This window comes from Mus caroli, chromosome 19, assembly GCF_900094665.2.
Source record: "Mus caroli chromosome 19, CAROLI_EIJ_v1.1, whole genome shotgun sequence".
Taxonomy (NCBI): Eukaryota; Metazoa; Chordata; class Mammalia; order Rodentia; family Muridae; genus Mus; species Mus caroli.
In genome coordinates this window covers 34,859,467-34,871,871 of record NC_034588.1, presented here as the reverse complement: position 1 = coordinate 34,871,871, position 12,405 = coordinate 34,859,467, and the positions used below count along the sequence as shown (strand labels likewise).

Below are 12,405 nucleotides of genomic sequence, written 5' to 3'. Positions count from 1 at the left end.
TTTTTTTTTTTTTTTTTTTTTTTTGTCTTGATGATTTTTTTTTCTCTAAATTTTTAAAGCTGCTTTTCTTCTCTGTATTTTTGGAGGAGCTGTTTGCATTGGTTTCTTAAAACCATGTTCATTAACCCATTAGCAACTCTTGTGACTGGCTTTCTTATAGTAGAGACTGTGGGAGCAATCTGCTTTGTCCTCTAAGTAGCAGCTGATCCAGTCACTTTTCCTGATGTGGACACCATGGGCTGCACAACTTTTTCCTCTTTGTCCACTATTTTCTTTTCAGAAGTTTGTCTTTGGCCAGATTGGGTTGCTTGAAGAATATTCCTGCTAGCAATCTTAGTCCATTCCACATTGTCTTTGGCTTTTGAACTTGTCATCTGCCTAGTGTATGGGGAAGCCTTTCCTGGCTCAGCTTTCACATCTCTACACCGCAAACGATGGACTAGAATTATTGTGTCAGCTAGATGAGAGAGCTCTAACTGACATGGCGGATGCCTTGCTGAGGACCTGGGTAACTTCTGGCTTTGTTGCTGGTGAGAAGGTGAGCAGTGTCCACTCAGGCATAATTCACACTTTCATTTTCACACATCCAGGAGAGCAACTGTCACTGCCTATGCCTCCCAAAAGGTCACCTGGAGACTACAATGAGGTAAGACTATGAAACACCTTTATAAATGCTTCCTGTGGTGTACACAGGCTAGCCAGTGCACTGATAATTCCTCACTACTTGAATGTTTTGCCTTTCAATCAGAAAGAATTGGTCAAAGGTGGAGAAAGTGCCCTGATAGCCTCACACCTTAAAAATAAAAAAAAGAGAGAGAGAGAGAGAGAGAAAGAAAGAGAGAGAGACAGTAGGAAGGAAGGAAGGAAGGAAGGAAGGAAGGAAGGAAAGGAGGGAGGGAGGGAGGGAGGGAGGGAGGAAGGAAGAAACTCCAGGCTTACTTATAAGCAATAAGCAGTCGGTAATGAACTCAATGTGTGGAGCAGGCAGAGGGACATTTGATTTTCAAAGGATGCCAGCTCCATCTCCTTAAAGGAAAGCAAGAGAAGCAGGAAACATACCTTCAAGAACGGCAGAAGTAGAAAGGAGAAAAACCTGAAGACAAAGCCACGTAGTGAGAAAATATCCATCTACCCAGTTGCTCTTCCTGTTACAGAAGGAGGTCCTCCAAGGTGGGACTGCATCACACTCATTTTTATGAGTCCTACATACTTCTTGAAAAGCTCAAATTGCATCCTATGTAGTTATGACTTAGAATGACCAATATGGTGTTGCCACTTTTATAGATCCAAATAATAGTATCATAGATTAAGTAAAGATGCCAAAGACCTATAGGACCCGTTTGTCTGATCAGCCATAACCCCTCTCTCTCCTGCTCCCCATTACAAACACCATCTTTACACTGCAGGTTTGTGTAATCTTAAGATGCATGTCTTTCTCTTGAAAGATTCACTTTAACTTTTCCTTGACCATGAAAGGTTCTAGAGATAACTCTCTACAGGTTGTAGAGGTCTCCTGTCCTGATAGTCTCTCTACCACTAAAGCTCTAAACTTAAATTCCCATTTTACTTGATGGGCAAAATGAGCTGCAGTCAAGCAAAGCAGTCATTCTTCAGCCTGGTGATCTACAGATCTTTTTTTTTTTTTCCTTTCTTTCCTCCTTCCTGGTTTGTCCCCTTCTTTCCCCTTATCCCTTCTTCTTTCCTTCCCTCCTCCCTTCTTCCATCTTTTTCTGGTGAGATAGAGAGAACCTTTTCTCCTATTCTATCTATGCAAGGAGTCTGAGAGAAGCCACATGCTTTTTAAGATTGGAACACCCTAGCAAGTTGAGCACAACACACTTGTGTTTCAAGTTCCTAGGGAGACCATGGATCCCACAGCCTCTGAGTAGCAAGCTGATGCTGACCATAAGGCAGAGGCCCTGTTGGGTGATATGTATATACATCAAAGAGGTCTCAGACTAAGTTGTCCTAGTTATTCTTCTATGGCTGCAAAGAGATTAACCATGACCAAGGTAACTTATAACAGAAAGAGTTTATCGGGGCTTACAGTTACAGAAGGTTAGAATTCATGACCATTGTGGTCTGGAACATGGTGGCAAGCTTAGCTTAAAAGTATAGCTGAGTGCTTATATCTTGACCCACAGCATGAGGAAGAAATAGCTATCTGGAAATAATGTGGGCTTTTTTGAAACTTCAAAGCCTGTCCCTAGTAACACACTATCTCCAATAAGGCCACACCCTCTAATCCTTCCCAAACAGTTCCACCAACTAGGGACCAAGTATTCAAATACACGAGCCTATGAGGGTTATTCTCATTCAAACCACCACATGAGGTAATGAATATTCATTTCATCTTTTGTGTGCTTATTTATTTTATTTTATTTTATCTGATAAACATTCTGCAAAACTAGACTCCATGATCAAAAATTACATAATGTTCATCCTGTTACACAGCCATGGTCACATCATATTATATCACTAACAGGGAGGGCATTGTAAAGTGTGTTCATATTTTAATGACCATATACAAGTCTTAGAAGACAGAATTGTAGTTTATAAAATAAGCTTAGCTATCAGTTCTCTCTTGTTGCAATCCAAACGCAAGAGAGAGTGGGGCCTGGCAGGTATAGCAGGGTAACCACATGGGCACACTAGAAAGTAGGTTCAAAGGGCAAGTGTTGCTCTGTTTCATCATGGCTTAGAGCAGAGCGGGGCTGAGGAAGTGGGGAGATAGGTCAAGGTTGACAGAGTGACTATGACACATGGATTCGTTACATCAGCAGCACGGATAGACTCAGAAATTTAAGAAATTGCCTTTGAATGATTTGAATTAATTGAATGAATGAATGAATGAATGAATGATGAAGATAATAAAGCTGCAATTCAGCAATGGAATTGATGTTTTTATAGTTCTATAAGGAGTCAGTTCAGTAATCATATCTCCCCTTCAAGATTCTGTCTCTGAGCTGGACCTGGTTGTGCAGGTCTGTAATCCCAGCTTCTAGGGTATTTGAAGGAAGAGGATCATAAAATCAAGACATGTATAGTCTATAGAACAAGTTCAAGGCTATCCTGGGCAACTTAGTGAGATGCTGTCTCGAAATAAATATTACCACTAATAAATGGGGGTCTGGGGGTACAACACAGTGGTAGGACACTTGCTTCCAATGCATGAGGCTCCAGATTTAGTATCTAGTATCACAAACTGTTTCTTCATTGCTAACATGGGTAGACATTTTATCTTTAATGTGTATTTCCTTTAAAAATAATTCCCTGCCCCCTGTCTTAATGAGGTGGCAGAAGCTAGAAGAAGAAATTCATGTGGTTTCATGTGATGAGATGTTTCCCTTCCCCACTGTGCCATTTCAGGCGGGGTCATCCTTGGCTGCACAGATTGCCCTCCACATTAGAGATTAACTAGGAGCAGTTCTTCCCCTCCACCCACTAGGTGCTGGTAACAGTCCCATATTGTGACAAGCGGGCACAGCTTGTATTTCTTCACATTTCCTGGGAAACAAAATTGTCCCTTGTTAAGAATGACAGTTGTATCTCTAACCACCCATTGGATAACTGAGTATTTCAGTTATAAAATAGATTGTCCCTGCACTATATAGAGACTGCCTATGGCTACATCAGGTTTAAAGGCATATAGAATCAGGACTTAAATAGTGAAAATGAGCAGTGAATATCAAATTAAAGGATATTAGTCAGCCCATAATTCTGGGACTTATGAAGTGAGAGATGATGAGGATAATAAAAGTTATTTCAGTTATGTTATTTCCCTACATAGATTGCTTTTCTAATTATATTCCATCTAGGCTAAAAATAGTAATCATAATCCATTTCCCGAGTTCATGCTGATATATGACAGGGAAGATGGCAAATGTGCATGAAGAGAAAGAATTCGAGCTCTTACATTTTCATGGGTACTCATAAAATGGGTGCCATAACCTTAGATGCCAAACTGAATTTGTGAGCTCAAAAATACAGGCTAGGACCATAGCTCAGTGGTAGAGCGTTCACCTAACATGCACAAAGCCTCTAGGTTTGATTTCAGTACTGCAAAAACCTCAAAAACCTCAACAACAACAACAAACAAAAAACAAAACAAAACAAAACAAAACAACCAATTCAACCAAACAAAGAAGCTTAAACAAAATAATAATAGCATCACCTATACTTACAAGTGAATCAAAGACTTGAGTCCCCGGAAAGTATGTCTTGAAATGGACTTGATATTGTTGTTTTCTATGAATCTGCAAGAGGTAACAACATTCTCATTTGGTCAGACAACTATAGGCACTGAAGAGAGCCTATCCTGAATCAAGGTTGGCGGGGAGAATTTTCTTACTTACAAATATTCTAGATGTGGAAGACCAATAAAAGCATCGTCACTGATCACATCAAAGGAGTTCGACGTAAATAACCTGCCCAGAGAGAGGTGCACACAGTGAGAAGGGTTACACTGTCAGCCGCCGATCTCCCCTGCATTGGTCTCTCAGAGAACCAGGTGGAGGCTGACACAGGTAAGTCTGCGTTTTTTCTACAGTGTGGTTTATACAGAAGACCTTGGCAGCTTTTCTCACTCCTGAATGTCTCCTCCTGATGTGCTCACTGAGGGAGTGCTTGCAGGCTTCTCTCTTTGGGTGAGGTGCCATCCGTCCTGGGAAGCATTTTGAGAGAGACACAAGCAGAGGAGGTGGGCCGCAGGTGTGACCAAATCAACATTTTCGTGGTCCCGTAACGAAGACGCTGGCAGTCATCTTCATGGGAAAACGTGCTCTAGAAACTTCTGGAATTTATTTTGACAGGCCAACATAATGATCTTTAATTATATTTAATGATTAATACCAGGAGTTTAATACTAGGAAATGTAGGAAAAAATGGACCTCCACCTTTATTGTGTAATTGCTCGTAGCAGGTGTAGTGGACAGTGGTCATAAACAGCGAACACCAACTTTTTGGCTGCTTAAAAAAAAATCAATAATCTGAGAACTGGACAGGCTGAAGACAGGAACTAATGACATTTGCGCATCTGAGGCCATTTTGTTACTAAATAATTAAGATAAACACTTTTACTTGGGCAAAATCCATAGGAACCTGACTTCAAAATCCCCAAGGAAAAGGGCATGAGGCAATCTGTCACCAAACCCCACTGGACCCTTTGGAGAACTTGCCAGATTTCTTTAAAGCACATATATACACATATATACACATTTGGCTAAATAATAGGTTTGTGTGCCAGACAATTTAATAATAATATAGAAATGCTGTTAGTAAATCTTGTGATATTTTTGCTTTGGGAGGGTAGTGGTTAAGTATAATTGCTAGTAACTAGCTGAGTGACTTCTCCCCTGAGCCTGTTAACAGAGGAGATTAAGCCTGGAGATTTTTACTCTCTGAAGTAGTTTGAAATGAGTAATTTATTGGATACAGGAATCAAGGGAGGGTTCAACATGCGCTGAGGAGTAGGAGCCCGTAAGCGAAGCCAAAAGGATGGGAACACAGGTGTGTGGATTTTCCTATCAGCTATCTTTTTCCAGAGACTTGAGACTTCCCCGTCAAGGAATGGAGGCAGAGGAGGAGCCAGCCAAATGGAGTGAAGTGACCTCTTCTGTTCCTTCCCAAGCTATCAATCCTGCAATGGTGTTGAGTTCACTTCTAATCCCTCTTCCCTCTTACGTCATGGCTCTTTTTACTCAAGTAATTCACTGGGCCCCGACGAGCCCAGAGCTACTAATCAAACACACATTACAGCTTGCGCTTATTAAAATGAAGTCCAGGGTTCATGACTTCCATCACAACTCTGGTAATTGTCTCTTCTCATTTTATGGTTTTGGAAAGCATTTTATGGTTTTGGAAAGTAATGCTCAGCCTTACTCCTTGGTAAGCTGACACCCAAAGGCTCGAGCAGGCTTCAGGGTTTTGCTTCTCTCCTTAAGGGCAGCAACAGGGATGGAGAGAGTAGAATCCAGTGGCGGCAGATAGCTTCTCCAATGGTCTGCAAAAGGCCCTGTGGCGCACCTGGGAATTCAGCATCCCATAGTCCCAAGTTGCCGGAAGAAATAGCTGTCATCCCTTATGTTAAGTCAAAAGTAAGACAGGCTGGAAAGTGGATACCCCCCCCCTTGCCTCTGCATGTCACAGAGATGAAAGATAGGATTGCTTCTAAAACTTTTGTTGGCCTTTTCAGTACTGACTCCTAGAACTTGTGCTAGTAACCATTCCATTGTAAATATTAAACAAATATTTGTTGAACAAAGAGACATTTGCTTTACATTGCATTCTAGTCAATGGCTAGGTTAGGATATTGAATATAATCTTAAAGCAAGGACCTGTCTTTATTTGGTTCTGCATCCCCAACTCTGTCCCAATTCCTGGTTTTTTTTTTTTTTTTAATGTTTGCTGAACTACATTTCAAAGACTAAAATCTCTGGCTAAAACTAAAACTACAAAGCAACATTTTCTAAGGAAAGAAGTCAGAACTTGGCAGAGTGCATTCTGCATGACTAACAGAAAAAACAAACAAACAAACAACAACAACAAAAAAAAAAACCCAGCTGAACAAATCTATGCAGGCAGACATCGGCACAGTGGCTTTTCTGGGAGGGTAGTTCTAACTGAAAGTGAACACAAAGATTGTCTCTGGGGGAATAATGGTTGGTTCCTTAACCTGGGTGCTGGACACAAGGATGCTTACTTGTAAACCAACACCACTGAGAAGTACTATACTTGTGATGGTGTCCTTCTCTTTATGAATAATTACACCTCAATTAATTTTTTTTTCTTATAGGGTTGGAGAGGTGGTTCAGCAGTCAGGGCTGTTCTTCCAGAGGATCCCAGTTCAATTCCCAGCATCCACATAGCAGCTCACAACGGTCTGTAACTCCAGTTCTGGGGATTCCGGCACCCCCATACAGACGTACATGCAGCCAACACAACAAAGACATAAAATTAAAATAAATAAATTCTTTAAAATTTTTTGTTATAAAAGCTAAAAAATATTTCCCTGGGTGAGCTAATAATGACTATCATAGCTTTTTGATTCTAAATTTGATATTGGTTTCTATGAACATGGGATTGTAAAATGATACATAAATATTTCAAATATACCCGGATGGCTTTTAGTATTTTAGTATTCAATATAAACTTGAAAACACTCATGAATCGGTCACATTCTATCAAGAAAAAGAAATCTCAAATCTTTAATTTTTATCATCTTAGCAATACATTTTGTTTCAATATTATTATTTGTGATTAAATCGATGTAGCAAGTATTCTACAGTGTCTATCAAGGGAAATGGCACCCACCCTAGCACATGTTCATACAGTCCTGTGTCAGAGCAGAATGGTTCTCTTATTTTGCATAACCTCTGCGGTCCTTTCCGTGGACTTTAAGGGCAAGAAAGACTTGGTTTTCCCTCAGTGTAGCTAATTCCTAGATTGGATAGCAGTCAGTGATCCAAATGGCCGGGCTCAGTAAGGCAGTATTGGGTAGGCAATAGTACTCTCCCTCGGTTTGTGGAACTGACAACTTAAACACTAAGCCTGCCGAGTAGGAAAGGAGAGCTCTTGGATCAATGACAATTAAGATGGGTGTTCGAGGACCACGTATGGACTGGCCACGTACGGAGCCCTCGCAGAGGGGAGAGTGTTGAAGGCGCGTGGGGAGATGCCTGCATCTGTGTTGGATCCTACCAGTGCTTTTCTATCTCGGATGCACTTGGAATCACCCAAGGAGCCTAAAAATACTGACAACTCCTTCCCACTCTCAAGGATTCTGGTTAAATTCTACACTTGGATTGTGGCCCGAGCTATTTTAAAGCTGCCGGGGTGGATGCACGCAGTCAGGGTGCACAGGGAGAAACTTCTGGGTCAGTTGAGATACCCCCTGTACTAATGGTCACCAAGAGTCCTCTGATCCTTGCAGTGGTTGCTATGAGGCATAGAAGGGCTATGGGTTTCCCTGTCCCCAAAAGTACGCATAATGAGAGCCTGCAATAATATGAGGCAGATGGGACAAACGTCACATTAGCAGTGTCGTGTCATGGTAGCATTTGTGGGGACCAGTGTGTCGTCCGGATGGCCTGGTTTCCCTGAGCAGAGATCAGAGGTCTGAGCAAACCAACTTGCCGGGAGATATCCCAGTTTGTAGAGGTCATGTATGGTTTGCCTCTGCCTAAGTCCCATAAGACCTCTGAAGTCTCTGCTACTTCCTCTCTTCCCGAGGAAGGAAGAAACTAGGCATTTTTCCCACTAGTTTCGGTGGACGTTCATCAGGGATATGCCTTGACCTCTCTAAGTCCCCTCAAGGGATAAGCATTTTTTAATATGTCATGAACAAGCTGTGGGAGGGAGGAGTGGGGAAGTTTTTGGTTTTTTTTTTTTTTTTTTTTAAGAAACCAAAGGGAGTGTATATTTCCTTACCAGGAGGAAGATTTAGAAAAACTGCATAGATCAACTATCAATTCCAGGCAGGCACTGGCTCGTTTTAAAATGGCAATTGTTGCCTTCAAAATACTCTATACTTCCTAGTCCCTGTCAGAGCATCTCACGTGGGCTTTAGAACAGCGTTGTGAAAGTGGTAGGTCCAGTATTGCTATCTGTTTGACAGCAGGAAAGCAAGGCCCAAAGAAATACTTTTGGCTTGGCTAAAAATCACGAGTCCCAAGACCCTTTTGTCCAACCCCCTTTCCTCATACTGGGTGGCTTCTCAGTATGATGTAATAACCCCACCCCTCAGTGTTCTGACAAACAGCCACCACACAGCTCAGCTCGCATAGATGTGCAAGACATGATTAAGTGATTGGTGTAAGTAGTTTCAAAGTTACATCAAGATGTTGTATCCATCTGTATTTTTTTAAAAGTACAACATTTAAAAATGTTGAGTGCAGTTTGCATATTATATAAATGTCTCATAGGAGTTCAGGAAAATATAGAAAAACTTGCAAAGTAGAGAACACTGTTATCATACTGAGATAGATACTGATGTGCATACACATAATATGTGTCACATATATGATATCTGCATGTGTATGTTTGTCAAGTTGACAGAAGCTATGTAATGTTATGTCTCTGTCTCTGTCTCTCTCTCTGTCTCTCTCTCTGTCTCTCTCTCCCTCTCTCTCTTCTGTTTGAGGATTTGGAGGTCTGTTGGGGCATCTCACCTTGCACTTCACACTGGCCTAGAATCTACTTTATACCCAGACTGGCTTTGAACTTGTGATCCTAGCATTGCAGCCTCCCAAGTGCTAGGATTACGGGTGTGCTAAGCACCCAACTTGATGTGGGTACTTTGCATTTCTTCATTTAATCATGAGCATTCTTTCATGATGATGTTTTAATAATATAGTTTAGCGAATGACTGTTTCATATTGTGGCATACTATAATGTAGCTATCTAGTAAGAATTCTGGTTTGTTTGTTTGTTTGTTTTCTACCTACTACAACCACCTTTGGCTACAAACATCTTTTCTGCCTCTGTTTCCTAGGACGGACTTACATATTTCTATTGTTGGATGTTTTTAAGTGCCTAGCTTTTATGCGAGCTTTGCGAATCACGGGTCTGATCAGAGTGTGGAAAGACCTCCTTCCTCATCTCTTCACCAACACTGAGCCTTTCACTCTATCTCCTATGAAGTCAGGATTTCTTTGATTCACTTGGGACTTAGCCCCATGATGTAAAGTAGGTCACTTCCTTGGCTCTTCCCTAGACATTATTCTACTTTTGGTGAATAATTAAAGGACTTCTAACTTGTGAGTGCTGTTCTTTCCAAATGGCTACCATTTTATACCAGCTTTCCCCCTTTCAATAGTGAAAATTTGTCATTTATTTGTCATGCCCACTGCTACTTAATGCATTATTTTATTTTTTCATTATTCCTTTCTTCTTCTAATTTCCTTCTGCTATTTATTGAGTTTAATACTCATGTTTTTATTCTTTCTGTATAAACATAAAACCATATAAATGGCTCCTCCACTGTGTAAAATATCGATCAAATTTTGATTTGTAATAAGCTTTAAATTACATATTTTATTTAAGTGTTCTTTAGAATAACCCTTTTCTTTCTCTTTCCTTTTTCTCTTCTTTCCTTTCTTTCTTCCTTCATTTCTTTCTTCTTTTCTTTGTCTCTCTCAAGACAAGGTCTTACTATATATAACCCTGGGTAGCCTAGAACTCACAAAGATCCATGTGCCCCCGACTCCTTAATATTGTGATTATAATTACACATAATTATAATATAATGTGTGGCATATGGCACCACATCCAATAGAGAATATTTTTGAAACTACATTTTTTAAAATAATTTTTCATAAGTCATTGACAGTATACACCTTGGCCAGACGATATGACTTGACATATTATATACTGACTCAACCCATGCTGTAATTCTTTCTTCTACTTGCCTTTGTATGGCTGCCTATAGGTGCAAGGCACAGCTCGTCATCAACAAAGCACTTAGTGCCATGGCCATAAGGTTATTAGATGTGTGTGTGTGTGTGTGTGTGTGTGTGTGTGGGGGTGTGTAGGTGGGGAGGGGTGGTCTTGGTTGGATGAAAGCTATGATCAGCTTTCAAAAGGAAAACTGTAGGCAACACGGTTACCAGGGAACTTGGGTTAAAATAGAACCTGGACTCGCTTGGCATCACAGAAGTGAATGAGGGGGTAGAGGGCCTAAGAAGAAAGGTCTGGCTATATGAATTCAAGGCTAAGGCTGTCTGAGGTGGACAAGCCAGAGACAAGGTCCATTTAGAGAGATGACAGGTCAGGCACATGAGCCCAGAAATGGTTTCTTCCTCCAAAGGCCAAGAAAGGAACATCCCAGGAGGATCACAAAGCTTAGGTCTTGATTGTGTCTTAGCCATAAGTCCTCTGTGTGCACTAATGCATGTCACTTCTATCTTATTAAAGGAAGGGGCCACTTTTAACTCCAAAGACATGAGTCTAGGCTTATGGCATTGTAGGGATGCAAGCTGGGATGGAGGCCTGCCTGCAGATGGCAAAATATGGGGGCGTGCAATGTTTGCTGAGAAAATCTTACTGTCCCTCAGTCACCCTGCTCACTTGGCTCTGTGTTAAGACCCCTGGCCCTAATAACATTCACTCAGGCCCTCTGTACCACCTGGACATCTTTACTGCAGTCAGGAATGTCACTGGCCCATGAAAGGCACGCCTCCATTCTTTCACCTAGAGCAGAGCAGGTTCTCCTGGCAACAGAGCAGGGATGGTTGAGGAAAAGGGACCAGCAGTGGCATCCGGCTGTCACCTGGAGACTGCATCAATGAGCTATGGAATATGGAATCTGGCTTCAAAGCTTATCCCTGCCACTTAGGATTGTATGTTAATCTATTAAGTAGGTGAAGATGTTCACTCTCTGTTCAAACAGGAATTATAATAACAAAAAGGACTCCCTGGATGAGCCTCCAGAATCCTAAGAACGTAGGCAAGTCTCCAGTGTTCCTGTCAGGAATTATCTACACAAAAGAGAACGCTAGCAGTGGGAACCTGAGGTCGGGGGACGTCATTTATGCCAGATAAGACTGATGAGTCTGGTCCAGGCCATTCAGCATCCAACAGCAGTGTGTGAAAATGCACAGCCTATATCCAGGTTCCTATGGGTCTGGGTATATGTGTACTATATCTACATTAAGGAGAATAAACTGGACATGTTACAACTGTTGCAAGATATGGCAGCATAGTTGGAGGGACTTGTCAACATGTTTAGATAGAACCCTGCTTAACCATTCCAGACCCTCTGGCTGTTAGTAACGTTCGTTATCCAAGAGAAGAGGGGCTGGCTGAAGAATAATTAACAATAAGCTGGTGATTCACATCTGCCAAGTGCGCAGGTTCTGAGTGCATGTGCCATGTGAATAATTTACATTTGAATATTTTTAAATATGCTCTCAAGACAGAAGAAGCACTAAAATAGGAAGCATTGCTGAAGAGCGAATTATTTGACGGTTATTTTTGACTCTCATCCTTGGGAATTATTGTCAATGTAATTCAGCTAATCCTTAAGGAGTCTGCCACCTTTTCAGTAAGGATTTGGTACAAAGAGCCTTAATTTAGTTCTACATAACGGAGGGGGAGGTGCTCTGGGGAGGTGAAATCTAATTCTGCTTTTAACAGATGAAGAAACTGAGGCTGGCAGAGGTTAAACAATGTGACTAGGGTGTCTCTCCTTCCCTTTCCTTTCCTTTCCTTTCCTTTCCTTTCCTTTCCTTTCCTTTCCTTTCCTTTCCTTTCCTTTCCTTTCCTTCCCTTTTCTCTCTCTCTCTCTCTCTCTCTCTCTCTCTCTCTCTCTCTCTCATTCTCTCTCTCTTTCCCCCTCTTTCTTTCTTTCTTTCTTTCTTTCTTTCTTTCTTTCTTGTACACTTATTTATTTAGTTGGGCTATGTACGC

At 41.3% G+C, this 12,405-nt stretch overlaps 1 protein-coding gene across 2 annotated transcripts in view; it reads right to left on the bottom strand.

Moving 5' to 3' along the window:
- Lgi1 (leucine rich glioma inactivated 1) overlaps positions 1-12,405 on the bottom strand; it is a 44,591-nt gene that overhangs the window by 21,051 nt on the left and 11,135 nt on the right. The window contains exons 3-4 of one of the 2 annotated variants that reach the window (XM_021151974.1): positions 4,356-4,427; positions 4,185-4,256 (exon numbers count right to left, since the gene is read on the bottom strand). The exons of the other annotated variant lie outside the window; for it this stretch is intronic. Of the exons in view, the coding sequence (XP_021007633.1) occupies positions 4,185-4,256; positions 4,356-4,427 (144 nt within the window). The remainder of the gene's footprint in view (positions 1-4,184; positions 4,257-4,355; positions 4,428-12,405) is intronic. 2 annotated transcript variants of the gene reach the window in all.